The sequence below is a fragment of the Ixodes scapularis genome, unplaced genomic scaffold (genome assembly GCF_016920785.2).
Source record: "Ixodes scapularis isolate PalLabHiFi unplaced genomic scaffold, ASM1692078v2 PGA_scaffold10__122_contigs__length_95168666, whole genome shotgun sequence".
NCBI lineage: Eukaryota > Metazoa > Arthropoda > Arachnida > Ixodida > Ixodidae > Ixodes > Ixodes scapularis.
This window is the reverse complement of record NW_024609836.1, coordinates 18697255-18719476: the sequence shown is the minus strand read 5'-3', so window position 1 is coordinate 18719476 and position 22222 is coordinate 18697255. Positions and strand designations below refer to the sequence as shown.

Genomic DNA, 22222 nt, shown 5'->3' with positions numbered 1-22222 from the left:
TGCCGATTAATCGGGTTATTTTTTTTTTTAATCAACGCCCAGCCCTAGTGGCAAGTGGTTCGGCACGCCCGATGAAAAATGATGTTCATTTGGGGGAAATGCGAAGCGCTTTGTTGTGTACATTTTTGTGCACTTTTTTAGTGCTTAGAGTATTACGCTGGTACGTAAAATTTTCCCTAGTGATTTAATGAAAGTTGTTGAAGGAAAGGTAACTTTTGAGCGTGTTGTTATTTCACCAAATGTATATAAAGCTGGTGCTCTAATTTTCTTCTTATATTTATTAACCCTCAATAACGCTGTCAAATTACTGGTTTCATAGACGAAGATAGAGTTAATTATTTTATGGAGTACGGGCACAGCGGGTTATGAAAAAAATATAGTTCAAGAAAAACCTGTAGAAGATCATAGTGGATGATGTGCAGTAAATGTATTCTCACGATAAAGCTACCATAACATTCCAATTCCGCACCTCATGGTCTCGTGTTGCGGATCGCGTGTTTTAATTGATTTCTTCTAACAGTCAAGAGTAATGCACATACCTGTTATTGAAAGGTATTACAAAATATTTCGAATTGAACCATTTTGGAAGCTGAGATTATAAAAACAAGGTACTCAACCCGGATTTTCATTACGTTGAGCACATATAAACTGGCCCTATTATGGACTAGGTGATAAATTATGATCATACGTGATTGGATAAGTGCCCGCGCTTTTTGCAGGACGACGCACGAAATCCCTCTACGACATTTTCGTTCAGGTTTCATTCTTTGCTGGTGGGACAAAGCACCACACCGATTCGCTCCAGACTTCGGACAAAGTTGGCCGAGCCGGCGCCTCTCCGAACACGAAAAAGAGAAAGCGACACAACGCGGGCGGCTATTTGTTAAGACGGCGGTGCGGCAGCGCGTAAAAAGAGCCGAATGTGCGGGACGTGCCTTCGGGGGTCGGTTTTCTGCACAAGCACTGGCCTGTCATCGGTGCCGCCGCGCTCCGCTGCTTCCTCTCGCCCGTGCTGGAATGCCACTCGTTGCGTGTCTCCTCCTCTTTTAACCTCCCCTTCCCCGCCACACGGAGCGTCTTGCGCTGTCCTCGCCCTAATGGTTTTGAGGAGACAGCGCACGTTTTCCCAGGAACCGTATAACAGGCCCATGGAGCGATCCCTTACCGCGAGGTAGGCTTCTCCACGTTATGAGTTATCGTGCGGCGGTGCACGCTTCACAGGGGAAGCAGCACTTTCGTAGCTGAGTGCATAGCTACTCAGCGTGTGCTGACGACGGGTTTCCACGGTGCTTCTGCAGCGTTCACTATACACCATTACGATGGCCGGTCTCGTGAACCTATAAGGGGGAGCTCGTTCTGAGCATGCACAGTAAACAGTGCACTCAAATATGTCGCCCAGTGAATACTTGATGGGGACAGTGCTCTGTCTGAGAAAACTAGAGGGGTTTAGTGAATTAAATATGTGTATAGTTGACGTCAACGTGAACCCGAAGTATGTTGACGTAGACGTCTTTCACCGCCCATTGTTGAGCCACGACTATGCCGTCGCTTGTCTGGTGATTCAAAATCAGTGCAGGATTTTATTTGAACCCGTAGGCAAGAACAAACGCTCGTTATAGTCTCTGCGCATCACTCGTCAGTACTCGTTTGTTTGTTTTTGGCTTAGTCCGATTATAGGAACAATAAGTAACAACAAGCTTTCTTTCTTTTTTCCCGCGTCGTTGATGTTGTTTTTTAAACTACTTAAGTTGAATATCTACGAAGCCAGTTTGACCTAATCAAGGTACATCGTTGCTTCTTTGTGACACAAAAAATGGCTATTTGTAATACTTATTTCATCATAAAACAAAATTTATTTATTGGGTGAGGCGAGTACGTATAGTTAGATCTTATTACGCGGTGTATGTTTGTGTTCATAAAAATTCCCGAGACCTGGCACGAGCTACCCATGCCACATTTTCTGGAGGCTTGATTTTAAGGCCAAAAGTGGCACTGCGATAAATAAATACCATTTCTTACGTGAAAATGCGTGGCCTGACGTCTAAGCAGACTGCTGTCTACTGCATACCTCATAAAACTTCAGTGCTATTGCGTTCCCCCCCCCCCCCCCCCCCCCCCCCCGTTCACAGCTGAAAAACACGCGCACACAAACGAAAAATATTTTTCGTGATTTCGTTGGTATTCTTGTCGCCCCCAACAATAGACGGCGCGATTTGTTTGACCTGGGGTTTCGACTGCGCAAATGCGGGCGGCTCGTGAGAACAGCTCGCTGAATGTCCTTCGACGCAACACAAAGCTCGCGAAATGCAGCGCCCCTTTTCAGCTCGCCCTGGACAAAGAGAATGCTCAAACTCAATCCGGCGCTGGACAAGCCACTTCGGCGACCCGCGAACAAGAGACACCTCCGCACCGTCCGGGGTTCGATCCACGCCGGGGCGTGCAGCTCTCGGCTCCGGTTTTTTTGGGGGAAGAAATTGAATTTGAGCGGCACCGGGGAAGTTCATTCTTTATTGTTCTTGCTTCGTTTGTTTGTTTCTTTTGTTGTTCTAGCATTCTTATATCTGACTGCGCGTACTTTTTTTACGCTGTCGTGTCGTTGTTTGTGGTTGTGCTTCGCGACTATTCCCCGGTGTGCTGATCAAGGCGCGAGAACAGCCATTTTGAGGTGCCCAAGAAGGTACAAAACATGACAAAAATGGACGCTCCCTTCATTTTCCCGCCCTCGTGCTTCTCACATGTCCTGTGGGCACGGTGCTTCTGTGTTGTTATAAAGACCCTGGCGTTTTGCCTTTTTTTTTTCGACTTTGACGGGCAGTGTTTTTTCTTGGGAGATTTTCGCCGCCGAAGGGACCTCCTCCACTCTTGCCGTTACCGTTATGTCGAGAAATACACGAAAGATGTAGGTTCTGGTAGCATTGGGAGAGAGTGCAGTGTGCAAAAATACGAAAACGTATTTGATCAACCGTCTGACTGACCGTACGTACCCTCGAGTATTGGAGTGACTCCCACTCTAACCCACTCTAACGCTGCCACTTGCGCGCCATATCTGAATGTACGTGTAGTTGAAAAATTGGCATTTTCGATATTTAGTTCTTAGAATATCAATGACATCGTTACTGCTTTATGTTATGGTCTTGTCGACGCTTGTTTGTTTGTTTTTATCCTGCTACGTATGCTGAGCGCGTCACTAAAAACGTATTACGGACGTCGTCGATGATATATTTGTATTTATTTTAGTTGCGCATGTAGAAACTGGTTTACAGCTGCGTTGATACCAAGTCCGCATGTGTGTATTATGAGCACAATATTTGCACAAGAGGAAACCAGTTTTAATATTCTCTCAAACGAATAGGACGAGAAATACATGGAAGGGATTTCCCGAGAAAAGAGAATTCTGTTTACGGCCCGAGTAAATCATCTATGCGTCGCAGAAAGCTCAAACTCTGTGAGAATGTGACGCTAGCGGTTTGGTTAGAGCAAGATATTTTGAGAACACGACGTTACCTGGATCAAAAGATCTTCGATAAAAACGGAATTTCTCCATGAGCCGACGTCCACCTAAGCCGACGTCCATATCGCCAAAACAAGAAATGACAATGTGAACGTCTGTGGCAATACTTTCTGTGAGAAAAACTTCTCAGGAAGAAAGAAAACAATATCCTCTTTCTTGCAGACAATTTGTTTCATTGAAATAGATGCTACAGCCGCCCACGGTGTTATTTCTTGTTTTGACGATATTAGACGTGGACGTCAGCTTATAGATAAATATCGTTTTTTTTTGGTTTTTTTTTTTCAGTTACCTTTCGACTTAGGTAACGTCATGTTCTCAAACTTTTGCTTTCTATCCCAACCGATAGCGTCATATTCTCACGAAGTTTGAGCTCTCTGCGATGCATTGTTTATTTACCCAGGCCGAAAAACAGACAAAGTTACAAGGTGTTTTTTATATATAGAGGGTTTGTGCGAGCGCTGTGTGAGCCAGTCTTCAGTAGTACTATCTGAAAAAAGAATAGTTTTTTCACGCTTCGATGAGTTGAAGTCAACTCCTCGCGTTCTTGAAAAATTGCGTCAGAAACGCGTGCCTGTCTGATATATGTCATTTTTTTGCTCTTCTCTTCTGGATTAAATATTGAGTTGTGAGTTCAGCGTATGTCCTGTCTTCTATATTTTTCTACGGTTTCCTACCTTATTTCAGTAGTAACTTGTCATGACACAATTGCAACATGCAACAGACAAGAGGCATTTCTTTATTGAGGGCGTGACTTGTATAGAGATACGGTTATCGGCAGGCGCGCATCCATTGGCCGAGCCTGATACGTAAACGCGGTGACTTTCTGCGTCGCGCTATTTCATTTTCGTTGATTTTAATCATGTTTACTGCTTACCAACTCCCCCAGCTAATTAACTTTCTACGGTTCTTTTTTGGGGGGGAACTTTCTGTGTAACCCCTGCGGCCTACATCTTGATTAAATCAAATCTGTACTTACAAAAAACAAAAAGGAAGAAACAAAGTAACAGATAAAGTTGCATCGTTTTATAATAAGGAGCAACGGAAATTTGAGGGGAAAAAACACTTGACTTGTGCACCGGAAATCACGGTACGTGTTTTTTATATTGGCTAACGCACACAGGTAAACAAAGCACCATTTTTGGTGTTTCGTCCTCGAAACGAAACAGCCCCATTCCATTGTTGTTTTATTAAAAACAGACGGATGAACTGATGTTATCAGCAGGGCAGGTTGGAACGCTGTTCAATTCGTGTTTTTATTTCGGTAAAGCCTGCTCGGGTTCCTAGACCAAAATTTTGATTTTTGCGAGCCCCGACTTCGTTAACCCGAACACGCTGTCTACGGTTTCTTTCACTTTCTCTCGAAGGATATCACAAAACTGAGTATGGTGGAACGTACGAATGTGCGACAAAACGCTACGTGACACAATTTAGTGTTCACCAGGCCGATTTAGCTCTTGGGCTAATATCCTGTTATGTACTTTCACGCGCCGCTGCCGTTTATATTCGAGTACCAGGATTATCACGCATCATACGTCGCTCTTGTCAATAATTGACTATCGCTACGCTAAAGACGTTGTTGCGCTAGCGTATCAATAGAATCTACAATGTATCCAGATGCCTAGCTACCTTAAAGGGACACTCCGGTCGAAAACGAACCCAAAATAAATTACTGATATCGCTTTAGTGGCACGAAATATGATTACAGCCGAAATATTACATCATATTGAAGCCGCGTCCTCCACTGAAACCGAGTTTTAAAAATAGGACCAGCTGCTCTTCAGCGGGCGGCGAGTGGTTTAGCTTTTAGTTAAGGAAGACTCGCGCAGCAACCTTGTGACACCACGTCGCGGCTGTTCGGCTGTTGATCAGTGTTGCCATCCCTAACCCTCTAGCAAATAGTTTCGGTTTGGCTGAAGACGCCCGAAACCGAACTTTGAGCCGTGATATAAATAAAACTACACACAATATCGAGAAAGAAATTATTCCTTGTACTTCAGAGACACTGCTTTAGTTGAAAAAGGGTCGTAATCTCAAGTTCAAATATATTGGGCGGGGTCGCCTTTTAACTTCGACCTCGAAAAATATCAAAGAACGCAGTGTGACACTACGAGTCTTCGTGGTATAATGAGATTGCTCCCATTTGGGGGGTTTGGGGGGGGGGGGGGGGGGGGGAGGTCGGGTCAGTCGGGATGCGCAATCATTTCGATTTAAAACGAAACGCTCGCGAGGGCGCCGCCGCGAAGAGTTTAAAATCGAACTCGGGGCTTCCAAGTGTAACAAGAAACAAATCGAGACGTGTATGTCGGAGTTCCGCTCTACCAAAAATCCTGATTCCAAAGGAGCAACGGTGAAATAAACCAGCCAGGCGAACATATACTTTCAATTTCCGCGAAAATGCGTTGCGAATCGGTTTACGGCCCTGCGTGACCTCTCTGTTCTCTCGCAGGGAGTCGTAAAAAATCGAAGCACGATACTCGGTGGCCGACGAAAATCACTCCCGAGTTATGACCCACGACCTGGAACAACGCCGAGCGCTGCAGACAACGAGACACAGAAAAACGAGCGGCCGTTTTCGTTTCTGCGCGCCTTTGTTTACTTTCAGGTCTTTTATCGTTCGGTAGAAAAAGAGAGATCAAGGCCGCTATATACGGAGCGAGGCGGAACAGCAAAGGCAGCATTATGTCCCTCGCTATTTTGTGTTTCGGCAAACCTACGCCTTCACGCTGGTTGCTCCATCCGGCCCGCTTTAATTGGGAGTCGAGTCCCAGCGGAATTTCTTTCGGGACGGTCACTTCCCGGGGGCACCGATAGGGGAGGGGGAAGTGACCGCTGCCAAGCAGCTGCGCTTCCTTCACTAGACTGGGCCTTTTTATGCCTTTCACTTGTCGGCGTGCGTCCTTGTGCCTTCCGTTTGTGTTTCGCTGGACTCGGAAGCCGTCGTATTTGTAAAGATCGCCGCTGCGACGCACCTCCTCCCCTCCCCCCTTCCCCCACGGCGATAAGTGGCTCCCCATAAAGTTGGTGCTGTTCTGCGGTGATGCTATTTTCGCGGCTTCCTCCCCGATGTGACGGCTGTGTACGCATCACGCGCGCACACACACAAAAAGCTGCTAGCATCGAGTGGACAGTCGATGAATAGACGACCCTCTCCCCGCGGGCGATGGAAAAGCAAATAACGCTGGATCGCTGAACTAAAACAAACGCAAAAAAAAAGGAATCGCGCGCAGAAGGATGGCGACGCTCATCGAAAACGAAAGCCCCTTGGAGCGTCAAGAATGATTGGACCGTGAAGGCTGTGATAAGCTTGGCCCCCGAGAGGAACGGCATGTGCGCTCTTGGCCGCGCTGGACACCGCTCCGCCTAATGACGCCAGCCTTCATCTATCGTGACACCTCAGCCGCTTTGTGTGACATACAGCTGTATTCGTTCTGAGGTGGTGACTACAGGGAGCGGTTAATGCTAAACTTCTTGTGCCTTTGGGAAGGGGGGGGGGGGGGGAGGGGCCGGGAAAAGGGGGGGGGGGGGCGAGGCGAGAGGAGAGGGAGCTGTTTGTACTCGGGTTCAGTCTCTCTAGACTCTGAGCGATGCACCTATTGGTATGTTGTGGCCAATCTGCGCATACTGGGTCATTGTGTTTGTGGGTTGTTTCCGGGCCACAGTGGAGGTCCAAAAGTTTGTGTTCTTATCATTTCCTGCAGCTGTTCTTTTTTTTAAAGTGAAACATAGTGTTTCATTTTTGTTTTGTGGCGTGTAAAACATGCGAATGGAGTCCTTCCTTACACTGCCTTTGTCGGGCGACACGTGGCCGATCCGTATAAACAAAACATTTTTTATCCGTTAGCAACTCTGCTGTAAAGTAGCGGAATCATAAGCGGTAAATAAAAATTGGTTGCATGTTTGGTCATTCTTCCAGACGCGTCTAAATGCGGTAGCTTTGTAGGGTGGGTGGTGCTTTTAGTTCGGATGGTGCGTCAAACAAGATCTCCCTTAGACCTTCAGTGCCTGGGGTGGGTGGTGTTCTTAGTTCAGGCGGTGCCTAGGTCAGAGCTTTTTACATAAACATTACGTCACACCATTGTCTGTCTGAGACTCTGTGCGATTTTTTCTTCAGCGCCACCCGCATACAAAACATTCGCGCTGAATGTTTTGGGTCACCAAGAGTGGGGAAGTGCTCTTTCCAAATTCCAGCCCTTTCCACTCCATCTTGTTCCGCGCACTCTTTGTACACCACCTGTTTCCGCTCACCTCTTTTTTCCCGTTTCCCCATTTCCGCTCCGCGCGCTTTCTCGCACCACCTGTTTCTGCTCCCCCCGTTTCTCCTTGCTGGGTACGCAGCTCAGTCACCAGCGCACTCGGCCTCCACGTCGCTGACCAAAGTGCAATCCCTGGCAGGGGGTTCCGTTTTCTTTTCTTTTTTTCTCTTCTTTTTTAAAGGTGGTTTTGCGGTTACAGATTGACCAACCCACACATCTCGTGCTTGCGCGGTTGCTGAGGTTGGTGGGCCCGATAAAGCTACTACTTCAAAAGTGTGTCACAGAAATAGAAAGGGAAGGACGGGTCACTATTTCCGTAATGCAATACACGTTTTGCTCAACTGCTATTTTTTATATAGCCTTCGCAACAACTTATACATTATTATTAATTATGTCTATTCTATTCATTCGTTTTCGGTATTTTCTTTCCTTGTGGATGCTCGAAAATATCTGTAAATTGCGCATCCCACGGCACTCTCGTAGGAGTAGACCACAAGCACGCTGCGTTCCTGTACACGAACGAGAGAACACTGTACACCCTCCCGCCTTCTAGGCGTATGTTCTTTCCGCGCATCAAAAGGGACTCGCTTCGCTGACGATAGCTTACACTTAAAGCAGAGTAAAAAAAAAAAGAACTATGTGTATAAAGGTAATCTAATTTTTCGACCCCCTAAAATGCCGGAGCAACATGGGAGACTTTTATATCTCCTTTCGGTCGGGGGAGACCCAGGAGAGTGGGTCGCCTGTAACCTACTCCCCTAACATTTGGCGCTCGCCTTTCTTGGCCCGAATTTGAATATTTCAGCGGGCGCCGGCGCTCTTCTTTAGAATTTTCTGCTCCGAAATGTTGTTAGGGGGTTCGACACCGTCGTGCTGGCAATTTTAGCAAGAAGCCGGAGACCCTCGGCGCCATACTGGCGTGTTTGTTTGCCTGTTGGTCTGGAGGTGCATCCCGCTTCACTGCGAGTGTCTCCGGTCGCCGTCGTTTTCAATTTTGGTTTTTGTGCTCGCGTAACTCGCACAGCGCTCAAAGGTGCGCGGTTACGAGCACTTCGCCACTCTGCCGTTATCAACGCTGTGTCTATGTGCCGAAGTAGAAAGCTCTTTTCGTTGGGGCTTCCGTGAAAATGACGGCACTTGACAGAGTCGCGCTTTTGGGCCTTTATCCTTAATCGCGCTGTACTCCGTTTTCTCGACTTTTTTCTTATTGGTTTGTTTTACTCATGCGTATTTGCTGCTTAGTCACCGAGAAGATGGGGACGGTTCGGCGTGTCTTTCGAACTGCCAACATCCAGCAGGCGTTTTGCCCTCCGTCGTGCTTTGGTTGCGCGTGCACGCTCGGGGCCCACGAAACGCCGAACCGTTGTCGAAGCTCACGCCTGGATGCGGGTGAACTCTTCCCTGTCATTTTCTTAGTCACACGAGGGATTGCTTGGAGGGTTGAAGTATTTTAATACAAAACATAATATAAACAGACGAGGAGAACGCTTTTACTTAACCAGTGAATGGAGGTTGTAAGCTCCGGTGTGTCTACCGCAAAACAGGGCGACTTCTTGAACAAGAAGACGCCATTTGTACTTCCTGCCTCAGAGCGTACCAGCGGTACGCAATTTTTGCGTTCTTGCGGAACGTCGGGTGGTTAGCGGCACCTTTCGGTACGAGCCCGATTTTCCGTGGCTCTAACCGAGAAAGCTCCCTCAGCTGCCTGTCCCTGCCAGGTCTTTTCCTGGCTTCTCGCCGACTCCCGCGAACCTCGAGACCGGTGGCATAAAAGGCGGGGGCCTCCCAACGGCGGCCCCGCCGCTGGGACTCCGAGGATGAATAAGTAAAGGCGATTAAAGCCGTTTCCCGTCGGCGATCGGGCAGCTGCGAAGTGGCTATCTGTGTACCGCTTAATTCGGGCACTCGGACTCTTCTAATGAGGACCAATGGCCAGAGTGCCGTTCTTGCTCGACCCCGCGTTTCGCTCCCCGCCTTGTCGGTGCCCGAAACGCCCATTGATTGCGCCTTTCTTTCCCTCCGGACAGGGGCCTCGCTGCGAGGACGGTCCATGTCCAACTTCGCCGTGGACATCTTCGAACAGCACCAAGGCACGCACATCTTACAGGTGAGCGGCGCTGTCCTTTGCATCCTCAGATGCCCGCCGGTCCGGTACTTTGACTGCGGCACACTGCGTGCTCACCTATAGACAAGCACTTGGCCCGTAGCCAAGGCCGCTCCAGAGTCGCTCAATAACTATACTCGAAGCTGGGTCTAGCGCTCAGCTTACTGCTGAGCGCTAGACCCAGTTTCATTCTTTCATTGTTTGTTTGTTTGTTTGTTTGTTTGTTTGTTTGTTTGTTCGTTTTGTTTTTACGGGCTTATGAACGGCTGATGTCGCCTTCGTAATGGTGCACTCCAAGAACTGTAGAAATTAGTCAGATACAACATAAATGCTCCACCATTTTACTTAAACACGCCAATATCCACCGACCCGATTATACAAGCATTGTAAGCGGGCCATGGAGTCAATGAGAATACATGGATTTGCAAAGGAAGTAAGAGAAACTTGCAAAAATTGTCTCGGAACCTGAACGTAAAAGTAAATAGCTGGCGTGAGATCAGGAAAATCACTTAATTCACGGAGGCATAAAATATAAAATCTCGCGGATGTCGTAAAAGAACTCAAACTAGGACGAATTGTTACAAAAGTGGTAGATTAATAGTAAACAGTGTAACCAATATATTTATCATAAAATATTTAAAAAAAAAAAGCGTCTTTGAATGCTTTCTGTTATCTTTTGACTCTGAATACGGTTACAGACAACAAAGGAAAACTCCCGTTTAGCTCAAATTAACAAAAAGTATGGCCATAATATGCAGGCTTACGTAGAAAACTCGCGCTTAATTTTGAAAATTACACGCGACGCACGAAAGGAGGCGGCGATGATATTTATTATTAACGTGTACCTTAAGAATAAAAGACAAGAGTTCATATATACAACAAGATCATTGGTGCCCGCAACCCTTTGCAACAAAACATTGTCAAGCGGATAACAAACATTCGTAGGTCCAACCGATAAAGGCACTAGGACATTTTTAAAAGAATTAAACGTCAACATGTTCCGACACCACAAATTAAGCACCGTGTATCAACATTTTGATAATCCCCCAATAATGATATTTCTCGAAACAGGTTCATGTCATCTCCATATTAAAAAGTTACTGAATGCTGAAAACATGAATTTGTGTATTTTATTAAAACATTGTAAAACATGATTTTAACTATGTACCCCTGAGACGCACCCAAACGCGAGACATAAGGTTGGGAGTGCCGTCCAAGAGAACGCAGAAAATGTTCTCTACTGGGTTCCGATTTTTGTCACAGCGAGAGCGAGATCTAGTTTGCCTCTCGCGGAGGGACCTTAGATGTCCTTCGGAAGCGGTTTGTCGGCTAACGCAGGAGAAGAACGCGCTTCGCCTGTTACGAAGTGTCATTTGCGGAGGGAAATAAAGCAAGAAAGCGGCGTACATCGTTCAGAAAAAAAGTTGATCGAGTGCTAGGAACCGCGTGCTGAGGCGGATCGAGATCGGACGCGGGCCGAAATTATGATCGTCTGCTATTTCACGTTAGAAGCCACTGACAACCCGCGCTTCCTTTGCAAACCTAAGGTTGTTCCGCTGCCCTAAGCAAGCTGACATCAACCGGTGGATGAAGGAGTACTCGAACAAGCACATCAGAGGTTGCGAGACCTTTCTCACTATTTATGTATTGGTGAGACGTTCTTACCGATATATTGCCGAATTATGAACTCGTAAACAGACCAAAAATTCCTAATTGTTTTATTACGCGCAAGGTGTGAAGCCACGTCCAATCAGCAGCCTAGAACGCTCTCGCTCTCATCTTGACCAAAATCGGAACCCTGAACAAGTAATCGAGAAACGATGCAAAGCTGAGTACTCTCAGCGTCAGATCAAAGTTTATGTATAAGCATAGCCTCCTCTATTCTCGCAAAGCCTGGCAGATCGCTACGAGACGCGGACGCCGAAATTGAAAAGGTGGAACGACAGACAAGAGTCATGTAACAAGCGTCCCGTCGCGGCGAGACGCCGAAACACACTTGTCCCGAGGGATGGAATGTCCGCCCGTACTCCTCGCGTTCCTCGGGCTACCGCTTCTTTTCTCGTCCGGTTTGAAAACCATGTTTCGGGTCCTCGCCGCTGCAAAAGCTGTACGCCGAATACCACACGCACCAAGAAATGCTCTATGCTACCAGATCTTCGCGCTCGAAATCTGCGACCGGGCACTCTATGGCTCTGTCATCGAACTGCCAGGCTTTGAGAATATACAGGAGTCTATGGTATAAGTAAAGGATGATCATCCGAGTCAAAGACATTTAAAAGATCGAAATACATTACTTGTATTCACGCTGACAACACAAATGACGATACAAAATGTAAGAATCGTTCAATATTTGTCCTTACTAATTTTCTACACACAGAGTCGCGTTGCATAGAGGTAATCCTAGATTTAAGAAATATCTGAAAGTGTTCGATCAAGATCATTTCACCGGCCCAATTATTTTTCTTGTTTCTAATTTAGAGTAAATTGACCATATAAAGCACAATATGCTTGACACTTATATGCAAAAAAAAAAAAAAAAATTCAGACGCGCGGCGCTTACTAGTAATGGCAACAGATTGCGCCTGCGCTGAACGGTTTCTTTCGAAAGGCTCCCCGGAAGGGAGCCCGGCTACGACGAACCGACCGCGTATTTGCTTTAACAAACGCTCGCTTTTGCTGAAGAAGCGAGACCGACCTGTGGAACAGGAAAAAGAATAAAAAAGGCCAACTTGTTTTTAGTATGTATATATATATATTTATACACAAAAATAAAAACAATAACTCGTGCAAGCGGCAGTTCTGTAGGGAGAAACACGACGTGCAGCCGTCGAGCTGCGCTCGCCCAAATATTTGGCCAGAAACTCTGTCTGCGGCACGTGACTGGAATGAGCGACAAGGCTGCCTCTTCGGGCACTTCTCGCCGTTGCCCTCGCCCGCCGCGGATAGCGCACGCGCGTGTTTGTGTTGTCAAGTCTGGGGCGGGTGCAGCGCCCCGGGCTCCCTCCGAGTGTTTGAATCCCAGATTGGGGGCTTCGAGGCAGTCGTCGGAGATAGCGTCTGCGTCGCTGCAGCGTCGCAGGCGCCTTGAAACGCGGACACCAAAAGGCTCCAAACTCAAAAATACGGGCCACGCGCGCGCATGCTGCGAGGCATACTGAGTAGGTCTTTCTGTCGCCTTTTTTTTTTTTTTTTCTACGTTTCTGTATAAATTTGTTTCCTCTCGTTCATTCTGTCAAATCAGATTTTTTTCTTCCACTTGCTTGGTTTAGAGGTGGGCTCGAATTTCGTGTGTATGCCAAACAATCCTTGATTGAAATAAGGGCAATGGCGCAGGCTAGCTGATGAACGATTAGACTCATACTTATAAACCCCGAGAAAGGGGAACAAAAAAAAAAAAAAACGAGAAAGAAAAAGGGGCACAACACAACGACGTCTCAATTTTAAGATGTGGTTGTGTTGTCCCCGTTTTTTTTTTTTGTTTTTTTTTCTATTGCTCTGTTCCTTTGTCTAGGGGTTTCTAAGAATTTGTTGATATAGTTGTTTTCTTTCTTACAATATGTAAGCTGTCATAATATCTACTATTTTTCCAGCCCTCTGGGCGGGTATTTTCATTTATTCTAGCTGTGAGGCAGACAGAATCGACACTGTCTGAAGAGGTATATTTTAGACAAACACTGTCTGCAGACCAAAAGCGCCTAGCATGCACTTTGTTTTTCAATTGCTTCCTGAAATCCTCTCAAATTGCTTCTTGAAATCAACAAAATAATGACAGTAGTCAGTGTTGAAATTGAGTGATTGACTTTATATGCTCCGATAGAGAGTTAGCTGCTTGTCTTTCGTTTTGTCAGGGCTACCACGTTATTGAGTAAATAGACTGAGGAATTCTCCACGAGGCAACGTCAATTGTTTGTAGTCGTGTCATGTTTTGAAGCGTACTATAAATAGGTTGTAATTGTCTTTTTTTTTTACAGAGATCTTTAACAGATCATTCGTGGCGTAAAAAAGACACTAACCTTTTTTTTTCTTATTTTTTCCTGTTTTTTTTTTTTTTTTGTGGTGACGATTAACCTATACTGGGTGTAAGAGACTCGAGCTGTGGTTGCTATTCCAACAGTGAGAGCACGTATTCTTTAGCTTATAGCCCTGGTGTCACAGTATACTTTTTTAGGTGACGCTTCGCCTTAGCATTGACGCTTTTTTTTAAAGAGGTGTTCAATTATCTGCTAAAAATTTTTTTTTGTATTTTTTTCAGTCTTTAGATGGTTTCACCTTCGCGCTGGGAGCAGACGGAAGGTTCTTGTACATTTCCGAAACAGTATCGATATACCTTGGACTGTCTCAGGTAAGTTGATGACTGCGGTCTTTTAAGGACGTATTTGTGGAGCCCCTTTTGACCCATAAAGATTTGTTTGAATGCGAAGTTATTTCTTACAAAAGAGTGGGAAGGCGGGCGAGCTAGTGGGAATTCCAGATAGTAAACCCCAGACAGTGGCGTACCAACTTGTTTTTGAGGGGGGGGGGGGCACACCAGGCCCCCCCCCCCCCCCCCTATGCCCCAAGGCCGGGGGGCGGTGCCCTTGGTATCGCTCGGGCGCAGCCGGCCAGTGTCTGTCCTGCCCAGTGGCGGCTGTTTCGGCGGCGGGGGGGGGGGGGGGGGGGGGGGGGCAAAACGCATGCCTTGCTTCCCACTCTGAGAACTGGCGGGGGAGGGGCAAGCGCCCCCCTTGCCCCCATAGTTGGTACGCCCATGACCCCAGACGAAGGACAAAACAGAGAGAGCACACCCACACAGCACGCAACTTTTAGCTATCGTAATATTCCGAGAGATTCTTCATTCCCGAAAGATAACTCACCCCTATTTTTGACGGATGTGCTAATTTCGAGAAACGCGGGAAGATAGCCCACTTCTCGGAATCGCAGGGCCCTCTCCAATGGCGACCTTGGCAGAAATGGTGTTACTTAGCCACAATAGGAGATAAGCGAACATTGCCGACTGGGACGCACAGTCGTCTTCGGTTCATTTCCCCTCCCTGCGATCGAAAGTTTCGCAAGTCACAGAATCAAAAACTATCTATTTTTCTTTTACTTTTTTTTTATCGCGCACCGAAAGTTAGCCCACTCCATATTTTTATGCCAATTGCTTTCAATTTTAGGTGCGCTATCTCTCGGGATATTACGGTAGTAGAATTATTAAATTGTGTCCTTTTTTGTGTCGGTCTTTAGTACGTCTGAGCGAGTGTATTTTTATATCGAAAGAAGCAATTATTGTTTTATTTAATCTATCCAACTTTTTTTCAGAGTTTCGCACTTGTGAATTGTCTTACGTGACATCGCTCTGGATAGCCTAAAATGAAAACCAGACAAAAATTGTCTTTTGTAATGTCATTTATCTTCGAGCCGCCTTGGCTTCACGGCCGCGACTCACATAAGTTGGCCCCATGGTCCGTCTGCGAATGCCGTCAGAACATGGGCAATGCAGTGTTCCGTGTAACGATAGGAAAAAGAAATTCCCAAGGCGTTCGGTGCATGCCGTTGCTCTGGGGACGAGCTGGCGACGCCAACGAGCGTGTATTGGCTGGTCGGTGCTAGTCAAAGCCGTATATAGAGAGAGTTTGGTCAATGGGAGGAGCGGGCCAAGAGCGGGTAGAGCCAGGGCGTGCATCACAAGCTGATAGATTGCTGGATATGTTCTCTTGACCAACAGAAGCCGAAAATAATCCCTTAGCGGTGGTAGCGAGAAAAAGTTTTAATAAGTGCGTAAGTGTTAAATGTAGTAACTCTTTATGGTTGAAAATATGATGCACGTGGTGTTTCGATCATGATCACGCAAAAAGATTTAAGAAATGAATGTGCCGCTCATACTCTCTTTTGCTCGGACAAAGTTTGACCGTTCGGACGGCAGATGCCCGGACATGGGCGCCTGGCGTACGGATGACGTCGATCTCTGCTAGTAGTGCATGTTTTTTTTATATATTTCCTATGTTTATATATCTTCCACCATTATTTTGCACGCCGTGATCGAAACATCGCGTGCATCATATTTTCAGCCACTCACAGTTACTCCGACGTACTTAGTAATTTTGTTTCTTGCGACCACCGACAGGGTATATTCGCGGCTTCTGGTTGGCCATATTCGAATTTGTGAAGGCTTCCTGGAACACGCCCAGTCCGCTTTCAGCCAATGGCACCTCCTCGTTGGCCTCCTATACTTCCCAGTGAACGGCCAAACTCTCTCTATATACGGCTCTGACACTATATAATTGCGCACAGGAAAACGTAGTATGTACTGGGTGTTTGTGAGAAATCCTAACCCGGCGTTTCGCACCGAAAAAATAAACTAGACATCGCGGAGAGCTCAAACTCCGTCAGAATGTAACCCCAGCCGTTCGAGCAAGATGCCGAAGCTTCAGCACCAGCCGTTAGCTTATTCAAAAGTTATAAGTGATTTTTTGAAATTTTCAATGGGAAAATGGGGCTCATTTTCGCCCGTTTTCAGTTTCTTGCGCCATAGAGCTCCATCTATTCGAGATCTCCGTCGGCCCGCATTTTTTCATTGAAATTTCCAGAAAATTGTTTATAAATTTTGAATAAGATAACAGTTGGTGTTGAAACTTTGGCATATTGCTTGAACGGCTGTTACTACGTTCTGACCGAGTTTGAGCTCTCCGCGATGTCTAATTTATTTTTGCGCTGCGAAAAAACGGGCTCGGATTTCTCACCAACACCCTATACGTTCGCGGATAATATGATCCGCAGCAGTCCTTCGTGCTTATTTTACTCGCCTGCTTTAAAATAACCGTGGTTCAAACTAGAAATGAAAAACTAAATTGAGGTCCCATACTTGGGATTATTTGACAATTGAGAGATAAAATGATGCCGAAACGGCTGCTGTCACTACGTTGATACTCAACGAAATGCGTCAGCATTTAGCACAGACTCGGCGAAGGATGGGAATTCCATCCTCGCTACGGTCCGCATACTGTTGTCTTCGGAGAGCCAGACTCCCGGGCGTCGGCGGTTTCGGATGCAGCCACCACAGCTTCCCTCGATGGCCGCCCATATAGAGTTATAATAATTTTAATTGATTTATCTTCCACGCCCTAAATTACGTAAGAGGAGTCGACAGCGATGCGTCATTTGAAGCGTGCTACGAGACGTTTTCACCCTTGTAAGAGGGAAAGTGGAAGTAACAAGCGAACGGGACTAAAGAACACGGCGACAACCGTGCCGCGGCCTTACAACGCCAGTCGAGTTCAAACCAAAACCGGCTGCATGCACCATAGAGTTATTATAATGTACGCTAGAGGTTTAACTGGCGCTAGTGTGGTGCTGCAAATTGAAACAGACAGCAACCAGTCTGAAATTGACTTCCGGTAATGCTTTTCTGTGGGAAAAAGCGACTGCATTTTCTTTCTGCGCTCCACTATAAGAGCAAATATCACGAATGATTTGTACGTACTAGGCACATTGGAATATTTCTCAGTCACGCAGACGAAATAATTGGTCAGTTACGGCGTTTTTATTTTAAATTAGTGGCATGAAAAACTGTGCTAGAACTGCTTCGCACATGTATTTATGTGCACTGTCGGACACTGTTAGCGCGAACACGGCGTCGGCGCTTTCTAGCGTGGGGGATATACGTGCCAAACGAACGAAGGACATGTGGAAAACTAAGAGAGACTGAAAGAACTACGCTGGAACACTGGATAAGTAACTCGTTGTGCACGCAGATGATCAAAATAAATTGAAAGCCACGTAATATAGTCCGATTTCCAATAAATAAGTACTGTTTTATTCTTTCTGCTCGTGAATATGTACAAAGATGCTTGTTCTGGGTTCAAATGATCACTCGCACGCTCTAAATCTTTAAAAGTAGGGAGAAGCCAGAGAACAGGTGCCCGATTAAAACTGCCCGACATAGGAAATAATAAAAAGACACACCTTTTGTAGCCCATGTACTTTATTTTTTTACGTCCAAATGTTTTTAAACCGATCATAAAGATGAGCACCGACGGGGTCAATTTCATATAATGACAGGCTTATATATTAGCAACATATAAGCGCCGCCGGAATGCTAGTTAACCTTGAACACACTCTACATTCCTTTCGATGGTCATTTTGCTTAGAATCGTCGCTCGTTTTTACATACCTGCCATGGTACAGAGATTTGGGCCTGAAATACAGCGACGTTTAACATCGTTCAGTGGTAAAGAAAAATGCTGTAACTAAAGCAGTTACGCTTTCCCAATATTAATAAAGGTATATACTATCCGGTACAACCGAAATAACAAAAGTTATTCATGTTATTTTCTGTCGAAGAGACAAAATGCACGCGTGTTTTCCCATAGGGATGCACAGGAGCACTGCAAAAGTTGACTGGCTGCTGTCTGCTTCAATTTGCCTCCCGGAAGTCGCGTAGGCACTGGCACCAGGTGAACCTCTAGCGTACGTTATAATAACTCTATGGCATGATTGGGGCAGTAAATGCTAACGCATTTCATAGAGCTCGCGGAGACCGCAGACGATGACGATCGTCTGCGGTCGCTAAAAAGACCATATCGGGTGTTTCAGCTAATATTACTCTCGGGGGTAATATGAGCGGTCGCGCACGCTGTGTCCTCATGGGGGTTTCTTGCGCGGCGTCAGGTGGAGATGACGGGCAGCAGCGTCTTCGACTACATCCACCAGCAGGACCACGCAGAACTGGCGGAGCAGCTCGGCATCAACCTGTCCCAGTCGTTGTCGTCCCCCTCCGGCGGGTCGGGAGGCTCTGACGACGGATCCTCCACTCCGAACTCTTTGGACAGGCCAGGTACCCCCGCCGCAGCTGCTGCTACACGCGCCTATGCACGCGCCACACAAATAAGGAAATCTTGTTAATGTAATTACAGTTAGATAAGACCGGGGCACAGAAAATAAGAAAATACACACCGAGGTCGCGCTTCCGTTTTTTACTTAGGTTTCTTTTTTGTCTTCAGTCACGTTTCATGAGCTAGATTGTACCACAACTCTTCTCTCATTCAGACAAGTTTTAAACCTTCCCGTTGGCGCGCATTTTTTTAGAGCGTAGCTCTTAGGGGCCCGTTCCCGGCTTGAGCGGCGTCGGCGTAACCAAGGTCATCCCAAGGTCACGTGACCCCCAGAGGTCACGTGACCCCTCCCCCAGGGTCACGTGACCCCCAAAGTCACGTAACACCCCCCCCCCCAAGGTCATGTGACCTCCCCGATGACGTCATCGTCACTGATGACGTCACCGGCATCCGCATCGTCATCGTCATCATCACTGATGACGTCATCAGTGACGTCACTGATGACCTCACCGGCATCCGCATCGTCATCATCACTGATGACGTCATCAGTGACGTCACCAGCATCCGCATCGTCATCGTCATCATCACGGATGACGCCATCAGTGACGTCACTGATGACGTCACCGACATCCGCATCGTCATCGTCATCATCGCTGATGACGTCATCGGAGTCCGCATCGTCATCGTCACTGATGACGTCATCAGTGACGTCACTGATGACATCATCGGCATCGTCACGTGACCCCCCAAGGTCACGTGACCCCCCCCCCCCAGGTCACTTCACCCCCCCAGTACCCTTTCCCCCTCCTCCTCAAGAGCTGCGCTCTAATTCGGTGTTACAGGGAGTTGTAAACGGCTTTCACTTTTTTTTTCGTTTCTTATATACTTTATGGCCTTTTTAAACTAGCCCTAGCATGTACCCGCTTACTCCAGCTATGTAGAGAAGTTCGAGATAACTCCTTCTTTAATCTTGGAATAAGAATCGCATCGACATCATGTGGACATGCCGATCAAGCTGTTGTTATTCGTTGAATATCACAGAGATAAAGCCTGCGAGAAAGTTGTGCATCAGTTTGCTTATGCTCCCTTTTAACACTTCTATCATCTCTATGAAGTATTTTGCAAATTGACGCTTTTTACTTACTTTTATTTTTAGCTGTAAGATATGAAGGGATTGCCTGTGTTGTCTAGATAGAGAAGGCCGCTTTTATATTATCAAAATGGCGTAATCATGCTTTGTGACGCAACGTGTACTCTGAGCTCCTAATGGGCAAGTATATTTACGTTCATGATTTAGGAAATCCCTGAGACAGGGGTTGTCTTGTTGTTTCCTCTGTCTCAGGGTTGTTTTAAATCGTGAACGTAAACCAGCTCACCTGCACCTTATCACTCATTTCAATATTTACATCCTGCTGGAATCTCGACAGAGTCCTCAAGTTAATTTCTTGATCGCATGATTAAAAATTAAAACAGCGCAAGGACACGGACAAGAACAAGAAGGTAGACGAACATTATACATAAAAATACAATATAAAGACATTAAAAAAGACATTATACACAAGTATAATGTCTTTAGAGTTGTGTCAGGTCACCTTGACCTGCATTGCGGTGACTGCTGCTGCACTCCTGTCTTCGACAAGTGTAAAGTGATTAGGAAAAAAAAAAGACGAACTCACTCGAGAAATCATTGAGGCGCTGGAAATTGGAAAATTGGGGGAAAACTGTGGTCAGCACCCCTTCAATATGTTTATCCGAAAAGGAATGTTTCTTTCTAGACACACAGTGACAGCGCATAATGGTGGCTAAGGAGCACGTGGCGTCCATTACACGTATTTTATCTTTATTTGTGTGTCATGGACGTTACAGTATTTATACTTGATGTTAGCACGAATAAGCTTTTGTTGTAAGTCAGCGCCTTGTTCGTCTACCTTCTTGTTCTTGTCCGTGTACTTGCGCTGTTTTAATTTTTATTCATGAAATATTAACTATCCCAAACTTCTATGTTATTCTTGATCGCATTTTGATTTTTGCCCGCGTCGCCTGTGCAGCCCCGGTGATGACTCTCAGTGGCAGCACAGCCTACAAGGGTCTGGAAAGGTCCTTCTGCGTACGCATGAAGTCAACTCTTACGAAGCGAGGCTGCCACTTCAAGTCGTCGGGATACCGGGTCAGTCCACGTCTCGGAACCCTTTCGGGTCCCTCCGAGAGAATGCTCCCTCTTTCGCTCTACTACATCTATATTAATATAAGAAAACAGGAACTGTCATGAAACTTGAGATGAATTAGGAACTTCTCAGGAAGGATGGACAAAACTAAATAGTCAGTCAGATCTGCGGGAGTGTTATTTTACGTCTGATTGGCCCTACCGAAGGAAAAAAAAGACATATGCAGCCATACGATCCATATTCCACAAAAAACAATAGAAATGCCTATATAAAAAAGAAATTTGAAAATTAAGTAGATTTATTAGCGTACTTCACAATTTTATATCGTTAAAAACTATCTTTCTTACCTCAAACACGCATTATACACATAGTTAGAAGACACAAAACTAGTGTCAGTAGTCTGCGCTTCATATACTTAATTAAAATATCGCTCATTGAACCGTGATTACAGACACGCGGAAGGAAATAATTTCATTTATATGCCATCTAAAAAAAACAGCGTCGAATGGACCCCTGCCTTCTTCACAAAAAGAGATTCATATACTGTAAACGACTTAATTTTCGCGAGGACCTAATTTTCGCGATTTTCGAGAATCGCCTACGATTCGCGAAAAATAGGTCCCTCGAACAATTACGGTAAAATGTAAATACATTGGAATCTATATTGAGATCCCACCGCGACGCGAAAATTAGAACCCCCCAAATTGTTCAAAAACTTCAGCTTTGACCTAAAACGCAAAATATTGAGCCCGCGAAAAATAAGTCGTTTACAGTATGTTATATGATTTTTACATCTAGTATTAAAAGGCACAACTCGTTTAAGTGTATATTGTTTATATATATATATATATATATATATATATATATCTTTGTGTGTCTGTGTGTGTGTGTGTGTTCGTGTGGATCTAGGATATATAAACACAAGTTTCTAAAAAAAAAATAGAACATCGATATTAGTTGAGCGGTTAGGTTTTTTTTATCAAATCCTTACCGTGTTCCGCGTACCGCACTACCGGAGCCTTTGAAGCGTGTTTATAAACGCGCGCCCGGGTAAAACCGTGACAGCGGGGCGCGCGCTTAAAATCATGCTTCAAAGGTTCCGGTAGTGCGGTACGTGGAACAGGGTAACGGTTTGCTCAAAGGCTCTACTGTCTGAAAAACAAAGACATAAGTCTTATTTGCCCCTTAGAGGGGAAAGAGCAGGAGCGTGACAGTTTTAGTAGATGGTATACCCATCGATCTAGTGAACGCACGATGTCGGTCTTCCGAGGAAAGGGCTCGTCCTCGCACCCCTACTATGCTCTTCACAGTGCTCCATACCAAAGTTGAACGGAGCGCAGTGCCAATATTTCCTCGGTAGGTATAATGGCATAGAATCG

General features: G+C 45.9%; 1 protein-coding gene across 3 annotated transcripts in view; it reads left to right on the top strand.

Moving 5' to 3' along the window:
- LOC8053863 (protein trachealess) overlaps nt 1–22222 on the top strand; it is a 521715-nt gene that overhangs the window by 486110 nt on the left and 13383 nt on the right. For all 3 annotated transcript variants that reach the window (XM_042287481.1, XM_042287479.1, XM_040503738.2), the window contains 4 exons: nt 9792–9871; nt 14121–14210; nt 18515–18680; nt 20727–20845. In XM_042287481.1, the coding sequence (XP_042143415.1) occupies nt 9792–9871; nt 14121–14210; nt 18515–18680; nt 20727–20845 (455 nt within the window). The remainder of the gene's footprint in view (nt 1–9791; nt 9872–14120; nt 14211–18514; nt 18681–20726; nt 20846–22222) is intronic.